The sequence below is a fragment of the Pongo abelii genome, chromosome 9, assembly GCF_028885655.2.
Source record: "Pongo abelii isolate AG06213 chromosome 9, NHGRI_mPonAbe1-v2.0_pri, whole genome shotgun sequence".
Classification (NCBI taxonomy): domain Eukaryota; kingdom Metazoa; phylum Chordata; class Mammalia; order Primates; family Hominidae; genus Pongo; species Pongo abelii.
In genome coordinates, this window is record NC_071994.2 from 127250248 (window position 1) to 127271315 (window position 21068).

The following is a 21068-nucleotide window of genomic DNA, read 5'->3' on the forward strand; positions in this document are numbered from 1 at the left end:
GAGTAGAGGAAGATGGTGAGGGGCCAACATGTGATATCTAACAAAGTTAATGTTAGAATATATTTAGAAACCTAGGGTAGAAGGAGTGTGCAAGACAGCTGGCACCTACCCAGCAGATTGTGTTTGGGAGAGCACATATGAATGCCATGTTCTCAGAACCACATAGGGTAACAGAAATGGGGGTGGGGGCAGTCATGTATGAAGCTTGGTGCTCTCTGGATGATTTGGGAGGACGTGGGAATCCCACTATAGAGTTATGCTGAGATTCTTACCTGCTCTGAGAGACCTGGGAGAAGCCCTTTAAAAGCAGGCAGTAGTGAGGACATCAGTAACAGTATCAGGTATACAATAGTACAAAAAGACCTAGCTCTTAGATTCAGAACTCTCTGAAAACACTAAAAGAATATATGTACTCTCTTTCTCTCTAAGATCAAAATATATGTACTCTCTTTCTCTCTAAGATCAAAAACAGCAATTCTGTAATACTGCTGCAAGGCACAATGTGGTAAGACTCACTGTGATTTATTGAGCAGTTATTACCTGCCAATCACAGTACTACGTGTTTAAATGTATCATCTTATTTAATGCTTATAATTTCTCGGTGAGGTAGGTGATGTTAGTAATGCCAAATAACATAAGAGGGAACTAGAGAATGATTTACTAGTACTGTTCAGTTTTCAAATACTCCTTGCTACTAATAATTAAATTCTTGGTGTGTTTTTTTTAAGTTTTCCCACGAGCAAGGCAGCAAAAATAGAATGTGGTAGATAGAATTCCGATCAGCCTTCAAGATTCTTGCCCACTGGTATACACCTTCTGTTTAATAACCTTCCTTTGAGCATGCCTGGGACCTGTTAATATGATGGGATATCACCCCTTTGACTGCATTATATAACATTATATAACATTTTATCATAGCAAACTGGAGAGAGTTTATCTCATTGGTTTCAAAGAAGTAACCTGTTGTGTTTTAAGAAGACCAAGTAACTAGGACTTTCTAGGACCTAGGGGGACCTCTGTAAGCTGAGAGTGATATGTCCTGCCAACAAACAGCAAGAAAACTGGGACCTCAGTCCTAAAACTACAAGGAATTGAATCATGCACACAACCCCCATAAGGTTGGAAGATGATCCCAGCCTCAGATGAGATTGCAGCCCCTGGTGATACATTGATTAAAACCTGGTGAGACCCTGAACAGGGAACCCAGCTGACCTGACCCACAGAGAGGGCGAGACAATAAATTTACATGTTTTAAGCCAGTAAATGTGGTAATTTATACACCCATTGAAATCTAGACAATGTGTTTCTCCTAATTTATTCTGCATGTGTCTCTGTGTGTGTGTTTGTATGTGACAGAGAGAGAGAGAGAGAGAGAGAGAGAGAGAGAGAGAGACTAGGAAATCACTTCATTAGCTTTATGAAGGAAGCTTTGTAACAAGCAAAGTCCATGAAAACTCCAGAATTATCTACCTGGTTTTCATATAGAGAATGGCTTCTCAGTTATCAATTAATTGGTAAATGCTGGGTGATCTTTGTATCCCCAGAGGGAGAGAGAGCAATGAGAAGAAATGTCCAACACCAGCCTCATGACAGCGTTCCTCCTCACGGGCCTTCCCCATGCCCCAGGGCTGGACGCCCTCCTCTTTGGAGTTTTCCTGGTGGTTTATGTGCTCACTGTGCTGGGGAACCTCCTCATCCTGCTGGTGATCAGGGTGGATTCTCACCTCCACACCCCCATGTACTACTTCCTCACCAACCTGTCCTTCATTGACATGTGGTTCTCCACTGTCACGGTGCCCAAAATGCTGATGACCTTGGTGTCCCCAAGTGGCAGGACTATCTCCTTCTACAGCTGCGTGGCTCAACTCTATTTTTTCCACTTCCTGGGGAGCACCGAGTGTTTCCTCTACACGGTCATGTCCTATGATCGCTACCTGGCCATCAGTTACCCGCTCAGGTACACCAACATGATGAGTGGGAGCAGGTGTGCCCTCCTGGCCACCGGCACTTGGCTCAGTGGTTCTCTGCACTCTGCTGTCCAGACTGTATTGACTTTCCATTTGCCCTACTGTGGACCCAACCGGATCCAGCACTATTTGTGTGACACACCGCCCATCCTGAAATTGGCCTGTGCAGACACCTCAGCCAACGAGATGGTCATCTTTGTGGACATTGGGGTAGTGGCCTCAGGCTGCTTTGTCCTGATAGTGCTGTCCTATGTGTCCATCGTCTGTTCCATCCTGCGGATCCACACCTCAGAGGGGAGGCACAGAGCCTTTCAGACCTATGCCTCCCACTGCATTGTGGTCCTTTGCTTTTTTGTTCCCTGTGTTTTCATTTACCTGAGACCAGACTCCAGGAATGTCATGGATGGAGTTGTGGCCGTTTTCTACACTGTGCTGTCACCCCTTCTCAACCCTGTTGTGTACACCCTGAGAAACAAGGAGGTGAAGAAAGCTGTGTTGAAACTGAGAGACAAAGTAGCACATTCTCAGGGAGAACAAATACTAGGAAGTAAATACAATAGTTTGTTTAAAAATAGTAATCTAATTTAGTTATTCATGTGAAATTGATTATATGTATAATTCTCAGTGTTAAACATTATTCCAAAACACCTGCACAGTTATAATTCTTCCACAGATTGTCTAAGACAGTTTTAACATCACAGCTGGACTTATGTTTATGAGGAACATGCTTATATTCTGAATTATTGATTCATTTCTCATCAATATGTTCATATTAATTAAATATTTTCATCGAATCTCCGGGATAGATGGTTGAGTCCTTCATGTTTACAACTTGATAAAAAGTTTTGTGTTTTGTTTGATTTCTTTTGCGCACAAACTTAACAATTTACCATTATGGAGACATTGTTCAAAAATAGCTACAAATATCTGAGGTCATTTTTCTAATTGTGGCTGTAGCTGTTCAAATTTCTTTTTGGTTTTAATGTATCTGTATATTTGTATGTGTATATACAAATCCAAATGTGTATACAAAAGAAAGTCTGTAACATTTAGCATATTTAACATACAGGATTTCATATATTTATGTATGTATATGTATCTGTCTATTTACATATATGTATCTGAAAACATTTCTAGAAACACTATTTTTAATGGGCAAAAATAGCAAGCTATTAATATTTAAATATTATCAATGAATCAAATAGAAATTGTGTATTCACAGAATAGATTACTATCCAGCAATGATAATGTATGATCTACAGCTACCTATATAATATTTTATGCACTTATCACATGCACCCATTTTATTATGTTTGTTAAGATTCAATATAAAACATTAAATCTCTTAAATATCTAGATCATTGGGGCTGTTTTGTCCCCTGGTTCATTTGGCAATGTCTGGAAATATACTTGCTTGTCAAAGGCACTGGCATCTATTGGCTATAGGTCAGGGGTATTAAGCATTCCACAATGCACAGGACAGACCCTCACAACAAAGCTTATCATGGCCAAAATGTCCATAGTGCTGGGGATGAGAACCTGGAGCTGAATTTAATTTTAAGTAACATGTGTAAGACCATGACAATAGAAATAAAATATTTTCAGATAAATATAAAGTTTGCTGAACGAATGTAGGATTACAACTTGCACACACGGAGACTCATGTTTTAAAAATGCCAATTTTATTCAAATAGATCTATACATTCAATACTATTCCAAGTAAAATCCCAGCATTTGATTTTGCAGCTATGGACATGTGGATCCTAAAGTGTGGATTGGATAAGTCCCAAAATGGTCAATATTATCTTGAAGAAATAAAACTTAACTGAAAGATTGACAACACTAGTTATCAGAACTTATTACAAAGCTATAGTAACTCAGGAGTGTCATATTTGTATGGGGCTAGACAAATAGGAAATTGTAACTGAATACAGCGTAAAGGAATAGACTGATACATATTCGTATGACAAAGATGACACTGCCGAGCAATAAAGCAAGGTTGCCTTCTTCAATAAATTATGTTAAGGTATCTGAGTATTCAGAATAAAAAAATTAGTCTTGACCCTATGTCATACTAGACACGTAAAAAACTCAATTATAGTAGATAGGAGATATGAATGTGGAGGACTGTATGACACTTATTTATGTAAGAGATTTTATAGGAGTGCAAAACCCTCTTGGAAAAAATTAATTAAAAACATATTTTTAAAGAAAAGAAACAAATAGAGGAAGCTAACCATAAAAATAATACATGAGACTAAAGTTATTACATTTTGAAATAGAAAATTTGCCACTCATTTTCTTTGATGATAATGTAATAAAACTAGAGGTTAATACATAAACTGTAAAGAGAATACAAAAATAATTGGAAACTTAAACCAAATTCCTTTAAAAAAAAATTTCAGTTAATGAGGTAATTACAACTACAATCCCAAATTATGTAGAAAATAAAAACATCCTTATGTCACACATAAAATTAATTTCAGATGAAGTAAAGATTTAAATGGAGGAAAAAGCCTTAAAACATTAAATATTACATAAGTGAATACTGATAAACTTGTGTGTGAGAAATTTTTTTTTTTGACAGGGTCTGGCTCTGTTGTCCAGGCTGGAGTGCTGTGGTGTCACCTCAACTCACTGCAACCTTGGCCTCCCAGGATCAAGTGATCCTCCCATCTCAGCCTCCTGAGTAGCTGGGACTACAGGTACCCACCACCATACTTGGCTAGTTTGTGTAGTTTTTGTAGAGACAGGGTTTCACCGTGTTGCCTAAGCTGGTCTCCAACTCCTGGGCTTAAGCAATCCACCTGCCTTGGCTCCCAAAGTACTGGGATTACAGGCATGAGCCACTGCACCTGACCAAGAAAATCCCATTAAAGCAAAATACCAATATCAGAAAACATATTACAATCAATTTATAAAATTTCCTAGAACAGCAAAAATATCTATGCAAGTTTAAAAAGTATTAAGTGGTGATAAATTTCAAAGTACATTTTACCTTACAATAAAAAACAAATTAATGTTTTCAATTTGTAAAACTTCAGATAAGTCAGTAAGATAAAGACTATTACCTCAAAAAAGAAAGCAATGAATGAAGATTCTAAAAAGTTAATTTACCAAAGGAGACGTGTGCATGAAATATCAAAATTGTTTACTTATGTTGTAAAAGCAATGAAAATTATGACAGCAATAATATCTAATGATTACTTATACAATTGGGATATAATTATGTTAGGTAGGTAGATCTCTGGGGAAAAGCCACCCTGCAACTCTAAACAGCAGAAAAAGCTGGGGAATTTGGATGATTAAAACCACCATAAACAGTGAACAAGTGAGTGATGCTGAGCTGGAGAGCACCAACAAGTGAGGACCATTATAGATTATCGAAAATTTTAAGTTGAGAGCAAGCAGTTGTGAGTGTGTCTCAGTCACTGGTGAGAGAAAAGGGTAAGTCGGTTATTCTTTCCTCTAAGGTACAAATATTGGTTCCAGGAAGGCATGGGCTCATCTCAGGAGGCTAAATAAAAAACTCTAAGGAAATGTGTGCATGCTTATGAAGAATCTTTCATTGGTCTCTTCCTGTTGGTTTTGTATGCATCAAAGGAACCTAAAAGCTGAAGAGGAATCCCATCCTCTGAGACACAAATCAACTTAAGTTCCTACCCATATTCATTTCCACTCCCTGCACTTCAACTAGTTCGGTCCGTAAGTAGAAAAGGACCACTCTTTCTTAACACTGTATCTGGGTTCTTTGAGTGGTATCTTGCAAACTTAGCACCTGTACACAGCAGGTGGAAAGTGACAAATTGGGGCAAAAAGTCAGATGAGTTTTACTATTGAAATGAATCACCTACTGTAAGATGAGTTCTTAGAAATGTAGATTTAACTTATTTTCTCCTGCTTTCCTTCTTTACTTTATCTCAAACTTCCATTCAGATCTAAGATATTCGAGAATTGTTAAGACTTTGTTATAAAATCAGTTAGATACATAGATAGACAGATAGTAATTGATGGGATACTAATAGAGACAAAGTTGCTATGTATACTTCTATATGCTAATATGCAAGTCAAACATTGACCCTGCCGATTGAGACTCTTGCTTTAGGTCTCAGGCTACCTTGGACTTCACTGGATGAGGATTTTCACATTTCATCAAATCTGATCATGAAGCTATTCTGGGAATTATTCCTCCTGGTGCAGTAGAAATTTCAGAGTATCTTGGTTCTATTTTAAAAGTTCTGATATCCATGTTGGTGATAGCAGTAATCTCCTTTCTGCTATTTATTTACATAGTTCAAAAACCTTTCTTTAAAGTAGCTTAAGCCACATTCCCTGGAGGTATCTTCTCTGGGATTTCTGAAGGGCAGAGATCACGGCTTCTCTCACACTGGTGAACAAGTTTCATAGTATTTGCCCACTGAACAATTAGTAAGAATCCTGAACTAAGACAACATTTTGTATTAATATTAATATTAAGCAAAGAACCTTATTTTGGACCCAATTTCCATTATACAGAATCCCAGCTTCTCTTGACGTCAAGGTGACATAGGCCCCTCTTCTTACATTGGTCCCGTTTTTCCTGTCTCAGCTTCTAGGTCTTAATTAAGAGACACAGACTTGATGGAATTGTCTTCTTTGTGAGATCATTCATTACCTGGATTTATGAGAATAAGGAGTAAAGGAAGATGGTGGAGGCAACACATGATATCTAACAAAGCCAATATTAGAATATATTTAGAAACCTAGGATAGAAGGAATATGAAAGACAGCTGGCCTCTACCCAGTGGATTATGTTTGGGAGAGCACATATGAAAGCCATGTTCTCAAAACCACATAGGAAGTGTTCTAGGGTAACAGAAATGGGGGCAGGGGGCAGTTATGCATGAACCTTGATGCTCTCTGGATCATTTGGGAGGTCGTGGGAATCCCATTATGGAGCTGCGCTGAAATTCTTACCTGCTCTGAGAGATCAAGGACAAGCCCTTTGAAAGCAGGCAGTAGTGAGGACATCAGTAACAGTATCAGGCTCAAAATAATCCACGAAGACCTAGCTCTTAGATTCAGAAGGACTCTCTGAAAATACTGAAAGAGTATATGTACTCTCTTTCTTCCTAAGATCAAAACTGGAAATTCCGTAATACAGCTGCAAGGCACAATGTGATAAGACTCACTGTCATTTATTGAACAGTTACTAACTGCCAGGCACAATACTTAATACTTTATCTGTATCATCTTATTTAATGCTTATAACTTCTCGGTGAGGTAGGTGATGTTAGTAATGTCAAATAACATATGAGGAAACTACAGAATGATTTAGCTGAACTGTTCAGTTTTCAAATATTCCCAGCCACTAACAATTAAATTCTTGGTGTTTTTTTTTTTTTAAGTTTTCCCATGAACAAGGAAGCAAAAATGAATGTGCTAGGTAGAACTTGTAGTAGCCTTCAAGATTCCCACCCTCTAGTATATACTTTCTATTTAATAACCTTCCTTTGAGTATGCCTGGGACCTGTTAATACGATGGAATATCACCCCCGTGACTGCATTACGTAACATTATGTAATAGTTTGTCATAGCAAACTGGAGAGAGTCTATCTCGTTGGTTTTGAAGACGTAACCTGTGGTGTTTTAAGAAGGCCAAGTAGCTAGGACTTTCTTGGACCTAGGGTGACCTCAGTAAGTTGAGAGTTATATGTCCTGCCAACAAACAGCAAGGAAACTGGAACCTGAGTCCTGAAACTGCAAGGAACTGAATCATGCCAACAACCACAAGAAGCTTGGAGAATGATCCCCAACCTCAGATGAGATTGCAGCCCTTGGTGATATGTTGATTAAAACATGATGAGAGCTAAACAGAGGGCCCAGATGACCTGACCAACAGAGAGGGTGAGACAATAAATTTGCATGTTTTATGCCAGTTAAGTTTGTGGTAATTTATACACCTATTGAAATCTAAGACAATGCGTTTCTCCTAATTTCTTCCGCATGTGTCTCTGTGTGTGTGTCAGAGAGAGAGAGACTAGGAAATCACTTCATTAGTTTATGAAGGAAGCTTTATAACAAGCAAAGTCCACGATAACTCCAGAATTATCTACCTGGTCGATGTAGTTTCCACATAGAGAATGGATTCTCATTTCTCAATTAACTGCTAAATGCTGGGCGCTCTTTATATTCCCAGAGGGAGAGAGACCAAGAATGAGAAGAAATGTCCAACACCAGCCTCGTGACTGCGTTCATCCTCACGGGCCTTCCCCATGCCCCAGCGCTGGATGCCCTCCTCTTTGGAGTTTTCCTGGTGGTTTATGTGCTCACTGTGCTGGGGAACCTCCTCATCCTGCTGGTGATCAGGGTGGATTCTCACCTCCACACCCCCATGTACTACTTCCTCACCAACTTGTCCTTCATTGACATGTGGTTCTCCACTGTCACGGTGCCCAAAATGCTGATGACCTTGGTGTCCCCAAGCGGCAGGGCTATCTCCTTCCACAGCTGCGTGGCTCAGCTCTATTTCTTTCACTTCCTAGGGGGCACTGAGTGTTTCCTCTACACGGTCATGTCCTATGATCGCTACCTGGCCATCAGTTACCCGCTCAGGTACACCCGCATGATGAGTGGGTGCTCCTGTGCTCTCCTGGCCACCAGCACTTGGCTCAGTGGCTCTCTGCACTCTGCTGTCCAGACCATATTGACTTTCCATTTGCCCTACTGTGGACCCAACCGGATCCAGCACTATTTGTGTGATGCACCGCCCATCCTGAAACTGGCCTGTGCAGACACCTTGGCCACAGAGATTGTCATTTTTGTGACTGTTGGAATAGTGGCCTCGGGCTGCTTTCTCCTGATAGTGCTGTCCTATGTGTCCATCGTCTGTTCCATCGTGCGGATCCACACCTCAGAGGGGAGGCACAGAGCCTTTCAGACCTGTGCCTCCCACTGTATCATGGTCCTTTGCTTCTTTGGCCCTGGTCTTTTCATTTACCTGAGGCCAGGCTCCAGGAAAGCTGTGGATGGGGTTGTGGCCGTTTTCTACACTGTGCTGACACCCCTTCTCAACCCTGTTGTGTACACCCTGAGGAACAAGGAGGTGAAGAAAGCTCTGTTGAAGCTGAAAGACAAAGTAACACATTCTCAGAGCAAATAGACACTAGGGAAGATTACATATCTTAGCTCTTGTGAATAGTGCTGTGAAAAACATACAGGAGCAGGTATCTTTTGGATGTAATGAATTCTTTTCCTTTGGGTAGATACCCAGTAGTGGAACTGCTAGATTAAATGGTAATTCTATTTTTAGTTCTTTGAGAAATCTCCACACTGTTTTCCATAAAGGTTGTACTAATTTACATTCCCATCAACAGTGGATAAGTGTTCCCTTTTCTCTATAGCCTTGCTAACATCTGTTATTTTTTATCTTTTTAATAATGGTGATTCTGACTGATTTTGTGGCTTTAATTTGCATTTCTGTGATGGTTATTGATGTTGAGCATTTTTTCATGTGCCTGTTAATCACTTATATGTTTTCTTTTGAAAAATGTCTATTCATTTCCTTTACCAACCTTTTGATGAGATTATTTGCTTTTCGTTGTTGTTAAGTAATTTGAGTTCTTTGTAAATTCTGGATATGAGTCCCTATTGGATGCATAGTTTGCAAATGTTTTCTCCCATTCTGTTATTTCTGTTGATTATTTCTTTTGCTGTGCAGAAGCTTTTTAGTATAAGTGTTATTTGTCGATTTTAATTTTTGTTGCCTGTGCTTTTGAGGTCTTAGTCATGAATTTTTTGCCTAGACCATGTCCAGAAGAGTTTTCCTGAGGTTTTCTTCTAGCATTTTTATAGTTTCAGTAGACTGTGCTGTTTTTTCTTACCTTTTAACATGTCTTATAATTTTTTGTTGAAAGCTAGACATGTTGTGTCGAGTAATAGGAACTGAGATAAATAGGCAATTAGAAGGAAGATTTATGGTAATCTAGTCTGGCTAGAAGTTGGACTGTGTGTCATGTTTGTAGGGACCAAAGGCTTCAAATTCCTCTAGTGTTTTGTTTTGCCTTGCCCATTTATTTTATGTATCCTTAAATACTAGTCCTCAAAGAGAGTCTGTGACTAGTAACTCTTTCAGCTCTTCAACTCTTTTATTTATTGTTATTTACTGGAGACCTGTTGGTGTGGTTGTAAGAGTTGAGGGAGGAGTATTGTCCTGTAAAATTCTGATTCAACGCTTGTGTTTTTAGTGGGCCTGTCTTTAGAACTGTGATCTTCACAAGTGTTTTCATAAGTACCTCCCATCTCAATTCCCTGTTTCTCCCATTCTCTTCTCCAGCTACATTCAACATTCCCAATCTAATTCCTCTAAAACTGACCCATTTAATATGTTTTCCCCTTTAAGTAAGACAGGAGGGCTATAGGGGTCAAACTTAAGTAGGAGAAATGCCCTTACTCCATTTGGGATAAGAATCTGACAAAGCCTTTGCCCAGGGAACAGACATCTGGTGTATAGGAAGCTCTGGGTATGTTTCACAATGGTTACCTGTCCCCTAACTCTACCAGAGCCAAGAGGAGATTTTTTTTTTAAATTTTATTTTTAGCTTTTCATGATAGGAAACTGGAGGGGGTTCATGAAGGTAAAGTCCATAAACATGTAGGTCCCCACCTAAAATAAATTGACCCTTTTAGCTTTTTACAAGTAGACATTTAAAAAATGTCCTTTATATCTCTGATAATACTTCTTACTTGAAAGTTCACTTTATTTGCTAATAATATAGTCATATTAGTTTTTTCCTAGTATTTTCTTGGCATAAATTTTCTACCCTTTAACTTTCCATGTGTGTGTGTGTGTGTGTGTGTGTGTGTGTGTATTTGTATTTAGTGTAGTTGTTTTTAAACCAGATATAATTAGATGTTGCTTCTTTTATAAGCTGCCTGTTTTACTTATTTATTTATCTTTTTTTGTAGTATATTACTGTATCTGTAATAGTCTAATATTTTTTTGTTTTCTATTCTTACCTTAAATTCCTTTTTCTTTATTCATGTTTCTCAATCTTTTTTGTATTTTTTAAAATATTTAATGTATTATTCAAGTATTTTCATTACTTTATTTAATTTTTCATTACTTTTAACTATTTTTACTTTTTATTATATTTTTATGATAAAGCCAATATCATTTCAATGCATTATAATCTATTTGCATTAGTACCTTACCATATTTGAATAATCCAAGACTCTTACATTTAGTTCCATGTAATGGCTTTATACATTTTTTTAGAAATATTTTTGTCCTTTATTTAATTTCTAACTATGTTATAAACCAGACAAGACGTTACTGTTGGGGCTTTAAACAGTCAAATGTCTTCTTGTATGTTTATGTACGTATTCACCCTTTCCTGTGGTATTTATGGACTTATTTATTTTGCACTTCTATCCTTCTATCTAGGATTATTTTATTCAATTTTAGAATATCCTTTAGTAATTTGTATAGTGTGTGACTACATTTTATACAGTTTTGAAGGGAGGTTAGGTCTGTACCAGTTACTTTGTCATTGCTCTTTAGAAATAAGTTTCTCTTTTTTGTTTTTAATTTGTAGTTTGACTTTTTGCCTGCTCTTTTTTTAAATATATATATATTTTTTTTTATTATGCTTTAAGTTCTAGGGTACATGTGCACAAAGTGCAGGTTTGTTACATATGTATACATGTGCCATGTTGGTGTGCTGCACCCATTAACTCATCATTTACATTAGGTATATCGTATATCTCCTAATGCTGTCCCTCCCATGTCCTTTGTAGGGACATGGATGAAGCTGGAAACCATCATTCTCAGCAAACTATCGCAAGGACAAAAAACCAAACACCACATATTCTCACTCATAGGTGGGAATTGAACAATGAGAACACTTGGACACAGGAAGGGGAATATCACACATCAGGGTCTGTTGTGGGGTGTGGGGATGGGGGACTTTTTGCCTGCTTTTAAAAACTTTATTGGGAAAGAATTTGTTTTTAAAATGCAAAACTTTATTGAGGTATAGTTTGTATCCATTTTAGGTGCACAGTCTGATATGTTTTAATAAATGGAAGTACCTGTGTATCTACCACCACAATCATGGTAAAAACCTTTCCAGTACCACATATAATCTGCCGTGTCCCTTCTCATCAGTCCTACATCACCTAAGCCCCAGATAACTACTGATCTGCCTTCTGTCACTATGGATTAGATTTGTCCTTTTTAGAGTTTCCTATGAATGGGATCATATAGTATATACTGTCTTGTGTCTGACTTGTTTTGTTTATTCTAATGTTTTTTATATTTATTTGTGCATTTGTGTGTATCAGTAATGCACTTGTCATTGAAAGGTAGTCTATTATATAAATATGCCATAATCTATTACCTATTGCTTTCAGTTTGGGGATATTATTAATAAAGCTGCTACATAGATTCGTTTGCAAATATTTGTTAGGCATATGATTTAAACTCTCTTGGGTAAACATTAAAAAATAGATTTGTCAAGTTGAATGATAAGTTCAATGACAAATATGTATTTAATATTTTAAAAAATTGAGTTTTCTCCAAACTGGCTGTACCGTTTTATATATCTACCGGAAATGCATAAAAGTTCCTATTGATCCACATTCTCAATAATATTGACTTTAGGTTTTTAAATTTTGGCCATTTGATTATGTGTGTGTAGTCTTATTATGTCTGAATTTATATTTCACTAACGGTTAATAATGTTGAGCAATTTTTCATCTTCCTGGTGCCCATTCAAATATCCTTCTTTGAGAAGCGTGTGTTCAGATCTTCTGCCCATTTCTCATTGGGTTGTTTTTAATTATTAAATTGTGGTATATCTTTACTATTTTTTATTCAGTTCTTTATTAGATATATGCATTACAAATATTTACATCTAGTGTGTTTTTTGCCTACTCATTTATTTATTAATATCTTCAGAAGAGCACAAATTTATAATTTTGATAAAGCCCAACTTTTGACTTATTTCTATGGTTCATGTTTTCTGTCCTCCTTAAGAAATCTATATCTACCCCAAGTTTATGAAAGTTTCTCTCCTACTTTTTTGTCCTGGAAATATAATAGTTTTAGCTTTTACATCTAGGTCAATAATCTCATTTAAGTTAATTTTTGTATATAAAGTGAAGTAATATTCAAAGTTTGGTTCTTAGTTAGGGATAGACAGACTTTTAGGCATAATTTGTTGAAAGTATCACACTTTTTTCTTCAAAATGCCTTGGCACTTTGGCTAAAAGTCAACAGACTGCTATGCGTCGGTCTCTTTCTGGACTCCATATTCTGTTCCACTCATCCACGTATTATCTCCATCTTTAAACACACAGGTTTTATGCTTCTGTGCCTACTATGTGCACCATGTGCCTTCAATGTGCACCTTTGTTTCCCAAATCCTCAAGCGGCCCTTTTATTATTTAAATTAATCCTTTTGACACTTGATTTTCTTTTAATTTCCTTCTAGTATCCCCTCAATGCTATTCAGATCTAACCTATTAAAGGAGTTTAACAGCATCAGGGAACTGAAAGAGCAACAGTGGTGGCCCTTTCATCCTTTGCTATCTTTCATGACTATGCCATCAAGAAGGAGCTGCTTTTATAAGTACTGTCTCTGGACTTCTTTGAATTTACAACCTTCTAGAAAGGTCTTTGAGTGTCATTGTGAGAAATAATACTGTAAGGAAAGGTCCAATAACAGATTTGTATAAAACTCCTTAAGGTTTCCTTTCTCGGACTTCCTCGAGAAATGTAGGAGAGGTGGTGGTTACTTTTTCCTGATCTGACCTCTCTTCATGCTACTATTGAATAAGAGACGTTTCCTTCTCCATGTTAGGAAACAGATGTTTAACAGCCAGCACAAAACAAGGAATATAGTGACCCGTCCTCTTGCTTACTTACCTGGGTAGGCTTCTGCATCTCCCAAGCTACACCTTCAACCAAATAATTTTACCTGAAACTTCCACAGGCACTCAACCCAAACATTTCCAAAGTCAGACACTTTCATTCTACCTTAAGAACATAACCCTGTTACTTTCTCTATTTTGATAAGTTACATCACAATGGCCAAATCATATGAACTTCTCTATCAGCTTTGCCTCCTCACACAGTGGGCTTCTATTTGCTGTCCCTTTCCCCACTCCCAATTCCCTCTGCTGTTGTCTGAACTTGGACTTTGGTGTTTTTCTTTCTTGATACACAGTCAAAAAGCTCTTCAGTTGCTGCCCTAAAATTCACCTTCCTTCCATCTGTCTTCCATGTTACCATAGGTTATGTCTCCAAATAAAAATACTATCATATTACAGTATTTCAATAACTCTCCAGAACTTGCAAGATCAAAATCCTTCTTCCTAGTATTGTACACAAATTTTGTCATGATTTGTTTGATTTTTATGACTCATCAACTTATGAACACTATACATCTTGTATATTGGGACTACAAACTTCTTAAAAGGAGGTCTATGCCTGTTTATTTTGTTTTGTACTAATTGTACATAGGACATGATAGCCACTCAGTGTATATTTATTTATTGAATGGATAAATAGGTAGATTGAGCCAGGTTAAAATTAATTAACATACACTGGTGTTAAAACTGTATAGTATTTAACAAATACACACACATACATGTGAGTAAAACTAGAAAAACCTGAATAAGATTTGTGGATTATAATAACGTCAATATCCTAGTTGTGATATTGCACTACAATTTTGCTAACTGTTACCATTGGGGGAAACTGGGCAAGGTATAACAAGGACTCTCACTGTGTTATTTCTTACAACTTCACGCGATTCTAAAATTATTTCAATAACATTTTCAATTAAATAAAGACATTGACATTCTTCTTATATATCTTTATCAATAATTTACTTTCAAAATGGTTGTGTGTGATACATATTGCCATAGTATTTTGAATCCTTTAGCATCTTTCCAAGTCAAAACTAATAACGGATCTCTCCTTGGGCACCCATTGCACTTACAACAATATAACCTCGACAATGAAACATATTTTTCCCCCTTGCCAGGCAATGACTTTGGTGAATGCAGAGACCTTGTCTGTGGTTTTTGCGTATCTACTGTTTAGCATGTGACTTAACACCCAATAAATATCCCATAACATTTTAGGTAATGGTAAGTTAGATATAACAGCGTGATGTTACAGAGAAGTGTAAGAATCCAAGTGAATCCAATGACTAAGTAATTTTGGTTTATGTCTACCTCAGTTTTTTCCTTTGAGAAATGAGCTGAATTATATAATTGGTCCATACCAATCTGATTTCTTGGTGTGAAAACCAAAAATTTACCTCTTATATTGATCCTTGTGTCATGGTTTATATAGTTCATGTTTACCAAGTTAGTATGTTTTTCTTCTCAATATCACCGCACAGTTTACTTGGAGCAAGATATGGAAACTTAGCGCAAAGGAACGTTTTTGCTAAAGCATCTTTGAAATGCAGCTGCTGCAAATCTGAGGAGTTTGAGAAATGCTTTTCAGTTCTAGCAGCTGCCTTCTAGTTTTCTTTTAGTCTTCATGCTATGCTAGGCAGAGTTGGTATGAACAGGATACCTGCGGTATTTAAATTAAACATTTATTTTGAGAAAAATTTATTTACACTTTAAATATATGTATTTATTTGGATGACAGATTATAAGGTTCATGGTCCGAGCCTTCCCTACCCAGAGAGTGTACAGAGTCCATTTCATATACTTTAAGTCAAACGAATATGACTTACAGATATAGTCTAATTACATGGGAAATATTATCTAGTACTTTATTCTAAATTAAGGGATACTCTCAATAGTTTTTGACTGCATATTTTTGTCTCTAAGATTATTTGGTCATTTTTGTATATTTATTATTTATCCTCTGGTAACTTATAAAAATAATTTTAAAATTGCTGAAAATGGAAACTTGGCATTGAGGATAAGAGATTGGCAGCTCCACAAATATGGAAGGAAAGTCTAGATAGTTGTCATCAGAGACCAATACAATGTGTGCGGTGTATACAGTGCATAAATGGACAAATATTTACTCTCAGAAATCTTTCAGGCCAAAGTAAGAAAAAAATATTAAAGAGTTATATGGTTTTTATTGGCCCATGAATGTGAATAAAGCCATTCTTCTTGAGAACCAAGACTTTTTGTCTAGTATTTTCTAAAGTAAAAATTTTATCATATGGATATTAAATTATGTAGTTATTTATGAATGCTATAATGAATTTTTCAATATGGAAAGTTTAAAACATGAAAAGATTTTTATAAGGCTTTGACTTAAATGACACAAAATAAACTGTAAGAACATTATACTGAATAGCAATTCTGGAAAATATTTATATAAGAAAATAAACTACTTTTCTGATTACTTAATGGAACGTGAAAAGAATAGACTATTATCCTTTCTCTTAGATTATCACCATGAAATGGCTGCTTTAACTAGGATTCTAACAAACACTCTGCAGAAAAAAAATGAAAAATTAATTAACTGTCTGATTAAAAATTAAGACTGAATAATTGAAATGCTCCATTCAAGTATAACACTCATGTTGAAGGTTTAATTTAATTACAAATAAAAAAAGAAAAGTTAGCTATATCTGGCCTTTCTTAACTATTCACCCTGAGCTAATACTGACCCATTTTTCAGCTTCAACAGAGCTTTCTTTACCTCCTTGTTCCTCAGGGTGTACACAACAGGGTTGAAAAGAGGAGTCAGCGTGGTGTAGAAAACGGCCACAACCCCATCCAAGGCGTCCCTGGAGCCTGGCCTCAGGTAAATGAAAAGACCAGGGCCAAAGAAGCAAAGGACCACGATGCAGTGGGAGGCACAGGTCTGAAAGGCTCTGTGCCTCCCCTCTGAGGTGTGGATCCACAGGATGGAACAGACGATGGACACATAGGACAGCACTATCAGAAGAAAGCAGCCCGAGGCCACTACCCCAATGTCCACAAAGATGACCATCTCGTTGGCTGAGGTGTCTGCACAGGCCAGTTTCAGGATGGGCGGTGCGTCACAGAAGTAGTGCTGGATCCGGTTGGGTCCACAGTAGGGCAAATGGAAAGTCATTATGGTCTGGACAGCAGAGTGCAGAGAGCCACTGAGCCAAGTGCCAGTGGCCAGGAGAGCACACGAGCACCCACTCATCATGCGGGTGTACCTGAGCGGGTAACTGATGGCCAGGTAGCAATCACAGGACATGACCGTGTAGAGGAAACACTCGGTGCTCCCCAGGAAGTGGAAAAAATAGAGCTGAGCCACGCAGCTGTGGAAGGAGATAGCCCTGCCGCTTGGAGACACCAAGGTCATCAGCATTTTGGGCACCGTGACAGTGGAGAACCACATGTCAATAAAGGACAGGTTGGTGAGGAAGTAGTACATGGGGGTTTGGAGGTGAGAATCCACCCTGATCACCAGCAGGATGAGGAGGTTCCCCAGCACAGTGAGCACATAAACCAACAGGAAGACTCCAAAGAGGAGGGCGTCCAGCCCTGGGGCATGGGGAAGGCCCGTGAGGATGAACGCTGTCACGAGGCTGGTGTTGGACATTTCTTCTCATATATGGGGCTCTGTTCTTACAGAAAGGAAGGGAGATAGCATTTACTGTGAGCATGTTTTATATGAAATATGGCAACTATATTTTTCTGATTGAGAACACCAGGGTTAAATTATTTTTTATATTTTATAAATTCCTTTTGCTTCAGTATAGGTCTTTGAAGAGGAATATCACTTTCTTATTCCAGTACCAGAATAAGCCATATACAAAAGAGGAGGAAATTAACATAAAATCAGCCAAATTTTGAAAAGAAGAACAAATTTTGTATCCTATTTTCTGTAGAATTGGAAAAGATGTACTCAAATTAGCAACACTTAGGTGCTGGCAAGCTCTTTCCGGGGATAAGCCTTTATTCAAGCATCTCTCTCTGTTTTTCTCTCAAACACACACATATATAGATGCACATGCACACACACATTCTCTCTGTGTCAACACACACACACACACACTTTCACACATACAGATTCAGTCTCTTTGATCATTAGAGAATTTCCATTACAAATACAAATTTCTAAAGCAATCTTCATTCTGGATGGCTGGGAGAAAACTGCCTTCTCAGAGCTCTCTGGCCAGCTGCAGAACTAAGGTAGGATTCCAGCAGTGGTTTAGCATTATGTGGAGCCGGTCTTCTGTTCCTTTGTCTTACCCTAGATCAGGGGTCCTCAAACTCCAGGTCAGGGACTGGTACCGGTCCATGGCCTGTTAGGAACCAGTCCGCACAGCAGGAAGAGAGCTGCCAGCAAGCGAGCATCACCACCTGAGCCCCACTTCCTGTCACATCAGCAGGGGCATTAGATTCTTGTAGGAGTGGGAACCGTATTGTGAACCACACATGCTAGGAGTCTAGGTTGTGTGGTCCTTATGAGAATCTAACTAACATCCTCCTCCTCCCCACCCCAGACCCCACCCTGGTCCATGTAAAAATTGTCTTCCATTAAACCAGAACCTGGTCCCTCGTGCCACAAACATTGGGCACCGCTGTCCTAGATCATACCTTCCTGGTCATATACAAAGTTTGACCCCAAACTAATGCAATAATGAACAGTACCATCATTTTCTTTAACTTCCCTTATTCTGTGTCTCTTTCTATTTATGCATTTTTTATTATTTACTTCTCCAGAATTTTAGGCAATTAAGCCTTCTCTTTCTAAAGTATGATCAAATAATCTCACAACACATTTTGAGATAGCCAAGAAGAATTGAACCTGCTTGAGTAGTGAGAAAGACTAAACTTTCTCTGATGTTTGAGTTTCAGAACTGAATTAAAATAATAATATAGTTATTATAAAAATACAAATGCCCTTCTAAAAATAAAAAGTCTTTTATTTCCGTTATTTCTAGGATTTCTATTATTTCAAAGCTCAGACTCAAAGTTTTTCTTTTTTTCTTTAACATATGGACACAATGTCCCAGACACTATATTTTCAAGAGAAAATGAATTAAAATTTGTGAAGAAATATAAGGAAACGTGATTGGAGACCTGGACCTCTCTGATAGAAAAGAAGCATTTCTTTATTAATTTCTAAAATGCTTCTGTCATACATCAGCAATACATTTTTGAGGGGGGGGATTTCTGACAGAAGCAGACTTTTCCATCATGGAATTCAGCTGAAACTGAGTTGGAAACTCACAGTTGCAATGCTGAGGTTTATAAAAAAAGCACTTCATTGATTTATGATTTCACAAAATTTTTAGTCTTCTACAGAACCACAAAAAGTTGGCTCTGTAAGTCATGACTAAGATAATCTAGCTTCATTAGCCAAAGCTGATGAAAAATGAAGAGAAACAAAACTATGACCATAAATACATCATAATCACCTCCCCTCAAAAAGTGTCTAATAACAAAAAATGCTGAAGTGTTGCCAATTTTTGCTACTTACCAATTTTACAACTAGGTTTTGGATCATGAAGCAAAATTCAAGATTTAAAGAAAATGTCAGTTCTTGATGAGTAGTATAATTTTTCTTTTCTTGCAAAGATGAAACCACAGAAGTAACTCTTTTTAAATAGAACTTAATATGAATATGCTATCTTAGGAGATACTCCCTTAGCTCTAGAGTCCTTATGAGTGAAGATAATGTTCTGACATCATGATAAACACTTGTAATTTTTTCCAAATGCATCTGCTAAAGTTGATTCTGCATTTGATGGCCATCATTCCATAAACCTTTTTATTTAGCCAAAAATCAACTTCCAAAAGGAATAACTATGACACTCTGGATTTGAAAACTCCTTGTGCAGGCAATGATTTTTTTCCCATTTCTTTTTTAAATTTAAAAATAGAAAATATGGGTTTTAGTTATAAAGGAGCTAATTATCTGAAGAGGTGCATAGTGTCTCTGATAAATCTTTAACTTTCTGGTGAGTCACAAAAAGAAGCTCCGGATTTTCTGTGCTCCAGGGATGATCAGAGTACTGCTCCCTGTGGATAAACATCTTCCTAATTAAAATTCTTCCCTCTGGGGCTTGGCAGACTCTTACTGTGCAAGTTCCTGGCCGAGAATGGATGCTAGCTCAGAGATTTTCTGTTCTTCTCAGAGACTTTGCCTTTGTTGTTTCGTATCTTCTAAACTTTACAACTTATTTAAATTTTCTGTGAAACTTTCTTTTATTTTTTAGCTTGAATTAATACAATTAAAGAGAATGAAGGTATACTTTTCTTCCATAATTAATATATTTCTTAGTTATTAGGAAAAAGCTTTTATGAAAACAACAAGAAAAACTGGTCTAATGTAGGTGCCCAAAGCACTGTTAGTTTTGGAGGACAATTGCAGTTTCATGAGCCTTTTGTGCTAATAGAAATGTTCTCATCTTCATATGGAAAATATAGTCCTATATGGAATGGAATTTGAAGAACTGAAGTCCCCTGAATCAATATTTTTTCCAATTAAATTACCAAATTACCCATTTTTCTGACATTGGTTATCCATTTAGTATAAGGCATATTTTATCAATGTAAAATCACAATACTATTTTAGTAATTACTTTCAATTTAGCTCCAGTTATATTTCAACATCTCTTTATCAAATATATGCTATCAATTTTTGTTAATTGAAACTTCTATCCAACTTTCTGTACTGATCTTTGTGAATACTATTAACTTGTGCTTTCAGTGTAACTTATCAATTTTCTTGGTATACAGTATACAGTTACATGATCTTTATAAAATGATACTTTTGTCTTTCTTTCCAAAAGTAAACATTTGTTATCTTTCTTTTCTGTCTTGCTGCATTGGTAGAAAACACTATTGTCACCCACCTAGCTATGGTTTAGGAATTACTTAGGTCTGTTGTGAGTCCTACACAACTTGTCTGTGCCTTTTTCCAGGAAGAGGAGATCAATAGTAACATTTGCTGAGTTTTAACTTCTTCAAGAAAAAGAAAGGAATTATCCACCATTTTTGGCTGTTTCACTAAAACCCAGTGGGATTCTATGTGATAAACATGCCAGAACTTCTAAACATCATCAAGAGTTCTGCATTGATAGTTCTTTGCACATGGAAAAAGGCACAGTTGAATCCACCCACACAGTCTGGTGACTTGTTAAT

At 37.2% G+C, this 21068-nt stretch overlaps 3 protein-coding genes across 3 annotated transcripts; 2 read left to right on the forward strand and 1 right to left on the reverse strand.

Annotated features, from left to right (window-relative positions):
• The first annotated feature begins 1568 nt into the window (after positions 1 to 1568).
• On the forward strand, positions 1569 to 2555 carry LOC100444641 (olfactory receptor 10G9). Its single transcript, XM_002822623.3, has one exon. The coding sequence runs from the start codon at positions 1569 to 1571 to the stop codon at positions 2553 to 2555; it is 987 nt and encodes a 328-aa protein (XP_002822669.3).
• A 2679-nt stretch (positions 2556 to 5234) lies between these two features.
• Positions 5235 to 9184, forward strand: LOC100443912 (olfactory receptor 10G9). Its single transcript, XM_002822622.4, has 2 exons — positions 5235 to 5414; positions 8146 to 9184. The coding sequence occupies exon 2, from the start codon at positions 8173 to 8175 to the stop codon at positions 9106 to 9108; it is 936 nt and encodes a 311-aa protein (XP_002822668.3). The 5' UTR covers positions 5235 to 5414; positions 8146 to 8172; the 3' UTR covers positions 9109 to 9184.
• Positions 9185 to 16578: 7394 nt separating this feature from the next.
• Positions 16579 to 17514, reverse strand: LOC100448200 (olfactory receptor 10G7). Its single transcript, XM_002833620.3, has one exon. The coding sequence runs from the start codon at positions 17512 to 17514 to the stop codon at positions 16579 to 16581; it is 936 nt and encodes a 311-aa protein (XP_002833666.3).
• Positions 17515 to 21068: the final 3554 nt, after the last annotated feature.